A 12,927-nucleotide genomic window follows, 5' to 3' on the forward strand; every position below is an offset into this window, starting at 1 on the left:
TCATGAGTTGGGAAGAAAAACTGATACTTCCTGACTTCTTCAGTCTTTCTGACTGTCGTTTCTTCCTTTTTGAATAGCCGCCTCACCTTCCATAGACATTAGATACAAATTTTGTTTGCCTATGACATGCAGGATAAGCTTAGCCTTGTCCTCCATACCATATCCATATCAATTGGTAGTAAAAATTTTACATGAATTTACATATATCGCATCATATAAATCACATCAAATAACAGCGAGTTTAAATCTCATCCAGTCACTTCAGTATCATGTGATGTTGCAAGTAACCAAATCCGAGGACTTGAAAGCCAGAGTAGCCTAACTGAAATTAAAGAGGTAGCATTACTTTTATGGCATGAACTTTTCAGTAAAATACCATATATACCATTTATAGATACTTCTTTCTCATATTACACCGTGCACCGAGTAAAAAAGACCTATGGTGCTCTATATTTCTGCAAGGAAATGCTGGGTAAGAAGTGGGGCCTGCGGCCTGATCTTATGCAGTACGATTACCTTGCGTATTACATCATGTCCAACGGAAACATTTAATGTCATCTGTCATTTGCCACCGATTGATCTCTTTATTAAGGAAAGTGCTTTATTAAGAAGAGTGCCCTGAAGTTGAGGACTATGGAAAGAACGTATGTACGTACTGGCATAGGGGTGCGTACCCTGTACTCTTTCCCGACCCGAGCATTCGCGTAAATCTGCCTACATCTATCCTTCGCTTCTCTTCAAGAATAACTTCGTGTACTCAACGCTTCGACGGACGGCTCAAAAATGGATTGTGGCGTAGGGGCGCACATTTTTTCAACTGACCTCCAAATCGAAGAGTATATGATAATAAATCACTTGATATAAGTATTAGTTGACATGTACAGTCTGACGAAAGTCACATATTGTATCAGTATCATATGATGTGATATCGTTACGGTACTACCTGTCAACAATTTTATTAATTCAGTATCACGACGCTTCGTCGGCTCAAACCACACAATATCAAATTTCATCAAATTAAATCAGTGTCTTATGATGTCGCGTCTCATCGAAAATATCACTATGCTGTGTGATAACCAGCGCCGAAGGAAATAAGCAAAAAAAAAATCTGTTTTAAGCGCTTAGAAAAGCACTAAAACATTAGCAAATATGTTTGCAAATATGCTCGAAAAACAACAAAAAAAAATTTAAGTACAGTTTAATGTTTTGTTTTTTTCAGTTTATTTCAAGGATTTAAAAAATTATAATGGAAAATCTAGTGTTACTTGATATTCTCAAATAATGGAGATCTGTGCTGGTCGTTTTTTTTTTTTAAATATTTGTTGTTCACCATTTGAGATAAATTATTTGTAATCAATTCAATAACACCAATGCCTTGCCGTAGAGAAAACCCTTTGGTCTTAAATTTTTGTATCCAAGCAGAAATGCAACTGAAGTTAATAAAAATCAAATCTGTTCTTATGTTATTACTAGCAGAGCACCCGACGTCGCATCGTTCGGGGAAAACAAATCAAAATATAAAACAATAATAGAAATAAATATTCAGTTCAGCATAAATTAAAGGAGACAAACTATTTTCTTTCTATTTAAATTAAGGCATTCTTGTGGGTCATACTTTTAGCTTATATAAGCACCTACCATGGTTATGTACTCATACCAAAGTTCATATTCTTGTGAATTATGATTACGAAGTTGTAGCTGATACAAAATTTCACGCCTGTGAGATTTGCCACGCCCCTTTCAAAAAACTAGTTTACATATACCTTACTATAAGCATTTATCATAGATTTTTACAGCAAATTTCAAGTTCATGTGACCTGTGGTTCCGAAGTTATATCTGTTTAAAAATTTCACGCCCATAGGATGTGCCACGCCTTCTTGAACAAACTCATTTATATATACCCTACTATAGGCACCCACCATAGATTTATCTGCATACTAAATTTACATTTCATGTGACATATCGTTCCGAAGTTATGGCTGATTAAAAATATCACGCCCATGGGAGGTGCCACGCCCTCTTGTTGAATCCCAATTTTTTCACCCTATTATAGGCCCAGGTGTCATGGAAATATTCTGTCAAAATTACGTTCGATTCTGTCCTGTTCTCTGCAACCTGGCACATACTTACATTCATACTTCCGCAAATATATAGTAGATTTGTAAACATTTTTTTAGTTCGACAAATAAAAAAAACCCCCCAAGAAATGCTCAAAGAAAATTTATTAAGCCAATTTTTTTAAGCAGTACGGAGTCTTTGAAAAAATTTTCTAAGCTTTCTACTATCGTTTTCTTAATTTTTTATTTTTTGAAGAGCATAAGGCGTCCCTCTTGTTTAGAAGAGAAATATGTGCCTGTTCCATTATTTCATAAGAATAAAGTGAGACAGCTGGCTGTAAAATATCAGATGTCAAAACTGCATGGACACTACCATTCACCGTTTTCTTAAAAATTCCGTACTTACGTAACTTTATACTTAGAAATAAGCAAAAAAAAAAGCATGGTCGTTAAAATTAAGCTTGGAAACCCTGATTAAGCAAAATAAGCAATTCCAAGCAAAAGCTTAAAATTTTCGGCCTTGGTGATAATGGATCACATCATATTACAACAATATATGTATGTATGTAGGTATGTATTCGCATGCAAAACTGCACACTCGGAAATTTTCTAGAAATTCGGAATAAAAAGTTGAAAATTTAGATCAAACTTTTTGAATTTTCGGGAATTTTATATAATGTGTGAAACTTTGATTCATATGATTTATATTATATACTACATTTTCATAAATAATTAATGCAAAAAATTTTGCATGAAAATAATTGTGAATATTATATTAGAACATTTGTCGCCTAGTGTATCTTAGAAAATGCATTATCTTCAGATTTGTATAAAGAACAAGATTCCAACGCGAAATTGTATTTAAATGAAAATTTGGAAAAGATATGCTGAAAAAAACTAAAATAACCACTCGTTATCCTATACCCGTAGTATACCTGTAACGTATACGTCCCGTAGTACCATACGCAGTCATCCAACACGTTTACTCGTACGCCTTAACTCAAAAGTCATATTATTTTTTGAAAGTAATTAAATATTGTTTTGGGAGAATTTCACACAGTATTCCTTCTGCACTTATATATTGCTTTCTTCATGTAAGTAACAATATAAGAATGAATTTCGAGTATGCTAATAAAAAGAGTAAAAATGGAATTTTAGTTTCTCAAAGCATAGTTATCTCGTACTCATTGTATTTTTTTTCATTTGGTGACACACAAGTTTTATTACACTAGATTCATTCGTTTTGGCAAAAAGAATAATTTAATTTTAACATTTTGAAATATCTAAAATTATTAAAAAAAATTTTAAAATTTCAAAATTTATAAAATATCTGCGACAGATATTCTGCATGCTGGAATTTTTTAATTTCGCGGTAAACTCTTGCAATTTCACAGATATGTTGTATTTTATGTCAACGTCCATTGCCTATAATATGGGCATTCTATTTCAAAACAACTCAAAGCCGTTAAAAAAAATATATATAATTTTTTCGAGTGACAAAAAAAAAAAATTAGTAATTTCGATACTTTTTCGCCTAAATACATAAATGCTTTAAGGCCAAAAATTGTTCATATACTTGATTTATTATTTATTGTACTTGCTTCTGGAACTACATTGATTTAAATGTATGCTAGAAGAAGGCTTAGGGTTTTTTTCTGGCGCGTCATACCTTGTGATGTTCCATTTTATCATGTGACATAACATCACATCACATGTAAAGCTTTACTCTTCTGAATTCTCACCACGCCAAATTATTGTATTTATTTATCCAGGAATAATAGGTGACTCATAACAAATTAAATCAAATCATAAAAAAGAGACAATATAAGCTCGATAAGCTTACAATAAATTATAAGCCAGTCGACTACAGCAATAATTAATTAAAAGCCACTGGCATGTGTATTAATTTATGAAAAATTGTGCACACTTGAAATCCTAAGATATTTACAAAAACAAAACTACGCTGCACAATGCATGCAATAAAAAGAGAAAAAGCTTATAAAAAATGAGATCAAAATATTAACAAGCAGATATTGTCAATTAAATTAATGAAAAACAAAAACGTACGAAACCCCAAAAAAAAACCGTCAGTCAGTCAGTCAGTCAGTCAGCCGGTAATTTAGTGTGGAGTAAAAAACTTTCCCACAGCATTTACAAACGCGTGCATCTGAGCGCCACATAATTTACGAGCGGCTGACGCGTTGTGTGACGGCCACTATGTATGCGCTGCAGCTGTCAGTCGGTGCAACTTACTCACCTCCTAACCCGCCTCATTCGATAACAAGAGGAAAGAGTAGAAAAAAAACACAATAATTAAACAAGTCAGAAATTCAGCAGCGCGGACAACATGCGAGCGGGGCAGGGAAGTGGCGATTGAAGTTGAGGGAGAGTGAAGAGCCAGGAGACTGTAGGATAAATGGGATGAATTGACATGCAGCTGCTGCAACGGATTGGGGCGGTATAAGCGATTAACCACAGCAAAAAGCAACAACAGAGCAATCAGCATAAGTGCAACAAAAATTCGAGATTTAAGATCTGTCAAGCGATTAAGCTGCCGCGAACGCATGCATATTTTTTATTCGCATTTTTTTGTTTTGCATTTCCTTCAGGTGTAAATTGAAAACTTGGCTGCTGGCATACCGATTTAGCGATTGACCGAATGACCGGCGCACTGCGCATTCGAAACACGTTTGCACGCATTTAACAGCTGGCGAAGTCGATGCTGGCGTCGCACAGTGTCGCGAGTGCGGTTGGCCATTTTCCCGCAACTACCCCCTTTCAACGACGCTTGGGGAATGAAATTTAATTTTGAGTGCCCCAAAAAGGGCGCAGAATCCGGAAAAAATTTATTAAAAAAAAAAAAATTATGAAGGCGTCCAGAAACTTTAAGAAACTAACTATGCAGTTCGATTACCCGTACCCGAAATAGAGCGATACCGTCATCTCCGGCCATGTCTTTTTAAGCGGCTATAAAAGTGTTGCTTCCAAAATTTAGTTCAAATTACATCCAGTGTGCAAATATGCACGGCTCTACGTTAACTCCTTCTATTTTAGACCGCAGCTTATGTGAACTCACGACACTGTGCGTCGCATCGTCAGACAGTGAAGCAGAAAATTAACCCAATTTTTGTCGCGGCACATAGATTTTTTAATGTTTATTTATCTTATGCATTTTTTGTTGTTGCTGTTGTGCGCTTTTAGTCAGCAACAATGATTGATGATCACACGCATTACCACTGTAATACACACAATAATAAATAGTATGTAAGTAATACCTGCATAGTGCGTATTTACATGCAAGCCAGTGCTGCACTTTTCTTCGGTCACAAGTTAAGTGCAGTAAAAAGCAGTGAAAATATTTATGTACTACAACTCAAGCGCTTGCAACGACTTCAAATTCATTAACATTTGCTTTCAAGTGACACATTCAAGGGATCGCGCGCAAGCTTTGCAAACGCGGCGGCGCTTTGTGATGATGAGCTTTGTACGCTATTGAAGAGAAAGGTGTGTGTTGAGTTGTTAACGAGATAACACAAAAATACTTGTTAAAATATGAATATAAAAAGAAATAGGCAAATCAACAACTAACTGTGAGCCGAGTGACAATATTACAACAATTTCAGACTTGCATATGTCTAACCAGCAACCGCTATGTAATATTGACCAACCGGCGAGCAAGCAGCCGCATCGTCCAGTCAGTCAGTCAGTCAGTAGTTATTCGACTTTATGGCTTTCTAGAGCCTTTCACTTTCACGGCCAGGTGGAAAATAAACAAAAGTAAATACGAGTACTCTTAAATAAACAAATCAACTGCATTTGGATGTTTACCTTTGGAATTCATTCATTCATATTTTCTTAGCTTGGGAAAACAATAGTTTCGGTGTTACCTAAGCTGTCGTTAATGAGCTAGGGCATTACGTGGTATGACTTCTTTCTGTTGCAAGTAAATATATACCAAATAAAAATGAAAGTTGTACTTTTCTTTAAATAATATGTATACGCAAGATTTTTCTGCAATGCAACTTGGATGGCAATGTGCGAAAAAGGTTTGTTATTATTATCCAGCAACTCCGCCTAGTGTGAAAGCTGACTAATTTGCTGGTTTGGCGTCATAAAAATGTCCACCTCAGCTCCGTTGTTTTTTCTTCGACCATTTTTTCACAAACTTTTTCCTTTTCAATTATTCGTAATCTTGTTGCCAGTTGATTAACTCAAGTGACGTTTTGCCTAGTTTTGGCTATTTTTTAACCAGATCGTTAGCAATGCTGTTTCCAGTAATATTTCTGTTCCCAGGAAGTCAGACTACATTATTGATGCTTCGCGTAGCCAAATCTATTAGCACCATTCTTGCTTGGATTGCTACCTTCGGTGGGGCATTGTTGCACTGTACATAGATATTAAATCTAAGCCTGGTTTTCATAGTGGACGGTGATGGAGCAGCAGCCTTTGTTATATGCAATTCTTAATTCAGTTTCATCGACTAACACTCATCGAAGAGCTGCATTCGTAACCTCTGAGACAGTCCTCACAAAATTTTCGGATTCGTAAGCAGCATTTTCCTTCCCGAAGGAGTCACTCAGAGTAACCACCTTAGACTCGATGGCCCTTTCGATCTTATACATAGCCATTGAAATGTGAATATCCTTAATGCACACTTAGGCTCTGGGCCAACAACTTCCAAAACAATTTGGACTTTCGCAGGCATTTTAAAATATTCCTGATTTCCACGCATCTAAGGTCATCCATGTTATCGAATACTGGTCTAGCCAGTGTGAAGAGTTTTCGTCTGGATAGAGCAGGGTACTGGCACAACAGGTGCAAAATCGTTTTCTCCTCTTCTTCAGCTTGACAAATTCTACAGAAGTCATGTAATCGTATCTCCTTTAGGCGAAATGACCCAGCCAGAGATGTGCAGCATTTCAAGGGTACCATCGAGTTTGTCGATTACTTCGTGAGGGATTTGATATCATATAACACTTTAGCAGTTTTGTTGTACTGTCGGTTGTCAACAGTTCAAGAAGAAGAAAGCTAAGGGAGATTCCCAGGTGCTCGGAGTATAAACCTCTACCGACCCATCCAGTATGGGGCCTAGATATTTGGTCTGTTCCTTTACTGTAAGGGTCTTTTCATCTAGAGTTATATGATTGAGATCAGATATGTTGCGGTTTCCTACGTTTTTGCGATGTTTGAACGTATAATTAATTTAACTAAATAAAAGTTACAATGAATAAAAAGTCCTTATTTTGGGAAAGATTTGTTTTAGGTGCAAATTTGGCACTTTCAACAATATATTTTCAATTTTAATTGTACGGAAAGTAAAAAATTCGTGATATTTCGGGGTTTTTGAGGCTTAGCGATATTTTTTTTTGATATAATTAGAGGTTCTTTAAGCATTTCTTTGGGACTTTGAAATATATTTGGCACTTTATGGGGTGTTTCGTGAGTTTTATGTATTTTGTGGGAATCCTTACTTTGACTTTTATTAATGCTCAAAAAAATAAAAAGCAAGAAAGGAAACTTTGCTCATATAAAGATTTGGGAGTACCGTTAGTCTCTTCAAGCTCTAAAAAGATATTACGCAAGCTATATATATAATTACCCTCAATATGGTTGCACCAGTTCTGCTGTCATTTCAAGCCTTTTGCAACAATTTGGCACACACATATTCGAGCCAAATCACATACAAATCTCAACGGTAGAATAACATTTAAGCCATACTATACATTCGCATTGACAGAAAGTATACGTTAAGTAAAAAGAAGACACACTTTGTGTTTCTACATAAGAACAAAAAAAAAAAAAGCCAAAAAAAAAAAAATAAATAAATATGGGGAAAAAACTGGTTCACAGCATGTTACTCTATATATTAGTTGAGTTTTCGTTCCATGCATATACACACGTACGTATGTACACATAAAAGTATATACGACTCTGACTCGTGCAACACTGTAGGCATTGTTGCCACAGTGGCGTGTCAACAATTGGCTCACTTCCTTTGTTGGCACAAGACCGCAGCGATGAGCACAACCGCAGCTACGAGTGCCCGTATTTGACTGGTTTTGCGGTATATATATATATGTATATACATATGTATATAGGCATATTCGCACAAAACCAGGTTGCAGTCATCCATGGTCTTTTGTTTGCAACACATTTGTGTAGTTGCTTAACTAACGTTTGTTGTTGGTTCAAGTTGGTTTACCATTATTGTTCTGAATTTCTATATGTCTGTTGCTTGAAAAAGTTGTTGACACTTGCGCTACATTTCTATTTGTATTCACCAGAGCAGGAGTATCTATATTGTAAACTGATGAAGTTGTCAATTAGCTGATTGCAGGCGAATGGGAAATTTTTGGCGGCTGTGAACAAAGAAACGTTCTACGGGTATTGAGTAAAAGTTGCATAAATATTGGGAAAGGTCTGAGGTTATGTCAAAGCCAGTTCTACTACACTTGAACGGCTTAAAACTGCCGACTTTGGTCAAGAATTTTTAGTCTCCATTTTAAATAAGAGCTTCGAAACGGTTTGCCGTTAGGCAGCAACAAAGGCACAGAAACTGGGGTAGGCTTTTCAAATAAGGAAATAAAGGGCTTCATTTTGGTTTGCCATGTTTAGTGTCATTTGTCCCGCTAATACTTACGGGGCAATTCTGATAACTGTCTTTCAACGCACATACTCAGCTCTGGCAATTGTCTTGAAAGCTCTTTTCTGTCGAAAAGACTAGTTGAAAGATAGTTTAACGAGGAGGTCTTAGCGTTATTCTGTTGTAAAGCAAAAAGTTTTCTAGAACTTTAATCAAATACATTTCTTTTTCTTATTAAACCAATAAAAACTACAAAGTAACAAAAAATTTGTATAAAATTAAGCTAAAAATTAATCAATTTAAAAAGTCCGCTGCCCTAGGAATTGAACCTTGCATATCTGGAATGGTAAGCCAGTGCGTTGATCACTCGGCCATGGATACTCGTATACATTTCCAGTTGGAACATGCTCACGGGCTTTCTATCAAAAGAGCTTTTCACCATGAAAATTGCTAAGTGAGCTTTTATTTGTAAGACCATCGTGCCAAGATAAACAAAATCTTTCAAATTATCTTGCCTACTCTCTTTAAATTGCCCTACAAAAGACGTGCGACTATCTTAGCCAGAATTGGCCGGTAAGCGGCCATATACTTAATAGGAAGGAAGACGAATCAATTCCCCGCTGTGGGGTGCCCCTGCTGACTGCTCTCCGCTCTGTAGGTGAGCAGTTAATGGTTGAGTCAAACCAGAAACTTGTCAATCCGTATAGCCGCCATGGTGGCTGTAACCGCGAACGACAGTGCGTTGCTGAAAGCCTCCTCTATGCCGAAGAATGCTATTACTTAGTTGGTATTTCTTAGCTGCTAGATATTGAGAATTCTTAATTTTGTCTGACAAATTCAGGCAAGGTCGACACACACAAAACATCTCAACAATTCCGCCTGGAAAAACTCATCCAACAAGTAGTTCAACTCGTGGATTGTATATTAGACCGTACCAGCCTTCAAGCGAACAAAAAAAAAGTTGGCCGTACAGCCCTGAGTCTTAAGTATATTCCCAAGGCAATTTCGAAAAAAAAATTTGCTGACCCTAGGGTCGCTTTTTTACATTATTTGGTGACACCTAGTATATTCGGTAATAATTTTTATTTATTTTAATAGTCCTACTGGAATAATGAAAACACTTCCTTAGCAAAAGTTTAATGATTTTTGGAGAGCTTTAATTTACTGGCATTAGGGTGGTCCTTTAGGATGATAAGAACAGTGATTCGGTGGGTAAGTGCTAGAACGGGGTACTTAAAGTAAATGAATTTTTGAACAAAAAATTGTCTCTTCGAGGTAAGAACATCGATATATCATACTTTATTTAAGACCTTCGGCGAAGATATGTGGAAAAATGTAAAAAGGCGTAGGCGTATGGTCGGCCATAAAAAGTTCTTTTTCGAAATTGCCATGCAAAAATACTTTGGGCTTAGGGGGTGTGCGATGATATTTTTTTCTGGTACGGTCTGGTACATGCTTGCTTAAATTCCATAAATTTTTCTTTGTATATAAATCGATTTCAGTCTTAAATTGTTTTGTTTAATCCTTTTTCAAAGAGCGCAGTAACTTAACTCACAATACGTTGAAACTAAAACATTTCAACACCTTATAAATTTATGCTACATTTTGTTTATCTAATGAAATAAACATTGACAGCTGTCAATCCGAAATCAACTCTGAAATGAGGTACATTTCATCACTGCTAAAATTGCATGTTCGACATAAAAAGCTACACTGCATACACATAATTAAATTACACCATACGCGTACCGACAATGCAAGAAAATTACACGAAACACAAAAAAATAAAAAATCATAAATTAACAAGCATATACTTGTAAAAGCAATCCGCCTCAAACGCTAAATATAATTGTAAATGAAAAACAACAATACAAAATACCGCCAATAATCGCTAATTAGTGTCAATTGAAAAATTTAACAAGTAACAATTGTGCGAGTAACCTGCTGGGAATTGAGCGAACGCAGTACAAATGTTCAAAACATTGGAAACACAAAAATTACAACCTGGGGAACAAAGTGTTATAGTAAAAACATGATTCGACAGTTGCACTAACAAATGCACAAATAATTACAACAACCAGCTATATTTAGTGGTAACAGGCGTACATACTTATGTGCATACATAAATAAATGAGCACACCCGAGTGTTAATACAGTTAACTTTAATTGGGTATTAAGAAAAATCGCACTAATTACCAGCAACCAACAAATGTTCGATTTCGATTGCTTGATTGACTGATTTTTTATTTTTTTTTTTAACGCGCTGTAATTTCAAATTACGCCGAACTGCCGATTGATTGACTTCGAAAGCGATTAACTGACGCGCGCACCTTAATTTACTGATGATGATTTGAGGATGTCGGATGCTTTGATTGATGCTGTCTGTCGACGGGTTAACACAGCTGTAGCTGGGAGAGTGTGTTTGTACTAGTTTTTTTTTAATGATTGTGGAGGTATGGCAAGCTTGCACAATATCAGTCTGCAATACTGTAATTTGAAAAATCGTTTGGGCTCGTATATTTATCACGGCTAAAATTAATCCTCTTTCACTGAGATGATCGATCTGCTAAAGGGGTTTAGGCGTTCAACAAAATGCGTCAAGGCTGGCATAGAAGAATAATTTTATAAGCCTTTAGATCAAGATGAGTCCCAGGAAAAACCCTAAGAAAATCTTATTGCACTAGAAAACCTCAAACTTTCTACCAGCTGTTTCCTTACGGGTTACAAAACATGCCTTTAGCATACCGCTCACTTGCCAAGCTCAACAACACAGGTAAAGTGTTTGAGCATATAAATGATAACCGCCAAACCTATGGCGAAAACCAGTTATGGCTTTTTCAGTTTGGGTTTAGGAAAATGCGTTCAACAACAGATCGTCGCCTGGGTAAGAGATTGTCGTGTGTTAATTTCGGCAGGTTGCACAGTGCCGCCTAAGTGGGCAAAAATCCAAAAATTCGTTATTTGCAATGTGAACGTGTTTGGTATTTTTGTAAAGACAATTTATCCACTAAAAAGTATTAAACAGACACTTCCCTAAAAAATTAATTATATTCCGCCAGGAAGCCACTCAAATCGACAAATTTTATACTAAGAATTTTTATAAGAGCCTAGTCATGCGTAAGCTGAAAATACATTATTTGCAATAAAATGTTGGTTTGACGTTTTTTATTTCCATATAGATAGTAGAGAATTACAGGAATAAAAACTTTGGAATAAAATTAAACACCCTGTGCGGTATTCCAAAAAAACAATTTTTTTTAAACAAAAATTTAAAAAAATTATAAATTTTAATGGAACTAATTAAAAACATATGTAAAAATTGGATTTTTTTTTACTACTTTATTAAATAGTACGGGTTTTTAGCTTTGCGTTTTTTGCTAATGCATAAAATAATTTTTTTCATTATTTGTCAGTGCCATGAGATCTGCACGATTCGTTCCATTTTCAAAAATGAAGTGTCAGATTAAACAGCTTGACCTGTGGACAATAGAAGGTTTATTTTTTTTTGAAGAGTTGCCACGTGTAAAAAAAAAGATTGTTAAAAAAACTAGATTGTTAAAAAATTAGATTCAATTTTTTTTATAAGTCAAATGAATTATTAAAAGATGGGTTTCAATCGAAATGTGTATTAACTACATGTAAAGGGTTGCCACCTGTTTGAAAAAATCAAATTCCGTTTGAATTACCGAAATTAGGTAATTGAAATAGATAGGTATTACCATAGGGGAGTCAGACAAAAGAGGTTTAAGAAGGTTTTAGCTTGAAAATATTACGAAGAAGGTTGCCACCTGTTTGTAAAATCGAATTTAGTTAAACTAAAATAGTAATTGTGTCAAACCAAAGGTTCACGACATCCTTTTTGTTATTTTATTATGAGTATATACATTGTCAATCAGTGATTTGTTCTGATTACATTCCTTTTAAATTACCGGACACTTAAATTAACTCAGGAATGTTTTTACTCTTCACTTATTTCGTGCTAAATATGTCAAATTTTTTCATTTGTTTGATACTCATATTGATATACATATTTCGGTTACCTTATTACCCTTAATTAAAGTGAATTTGATTTTTCAAACATGTGGCAACCCTTCTACGTGCCGTTTAGAAGTAAAGCATTTTCAAAACCATTTCAATTGATACCCATAATGTAATATCTAATTCATTTAACTTATTTATTAATTTTAATAAAATTTTTAACAGGTGGCAACCCGTTTCAAAATAAAAAACTTTATTGCACATCTAAAGGCCGAGCCCTGTCATTTGACACCTCACTTTTGAAAAGG

The 12,927-nt window shown here is 35.3% G+C and overlaps 1 protein-coding gene across 1 annotated transcript in view; it reads right to left on the reverse strand.

Moving 5' to 3' along the window:
• Positions 1–256: 256 nt before the first annotated feature.
• The window catches only part of LOC118740064, an 806,655-nt gene continuing 793,984 nt past the window's right edge, over positions 257–12,927 (reverse strand). The window contains exon 5 of the mRNA XM_036471558.1: positions 257–322. Coding sequence (XP_036327451.1) covers positions 257–322 — 66 coding nt within the window. The remainder of the gene's footprint in view (positions 323–12,927) is intronic.

This window comes from Rhagoletis pomonella, unplaced genomic scaffold (genome assembly GCF_013731165.1).
Source record: "Rhagoletis pomonella isolate Grant_MI unplaced genomic scaffold, Rhpom_1.0 Rhpom_scaffold_00005, whole genome shotgun sequence".
NCBI lineage: Eukaryota > Metazoa > Arthropoda > Insecta > Diptera > Tephritidae > Rhagoletis > Rhagoletis pomonella.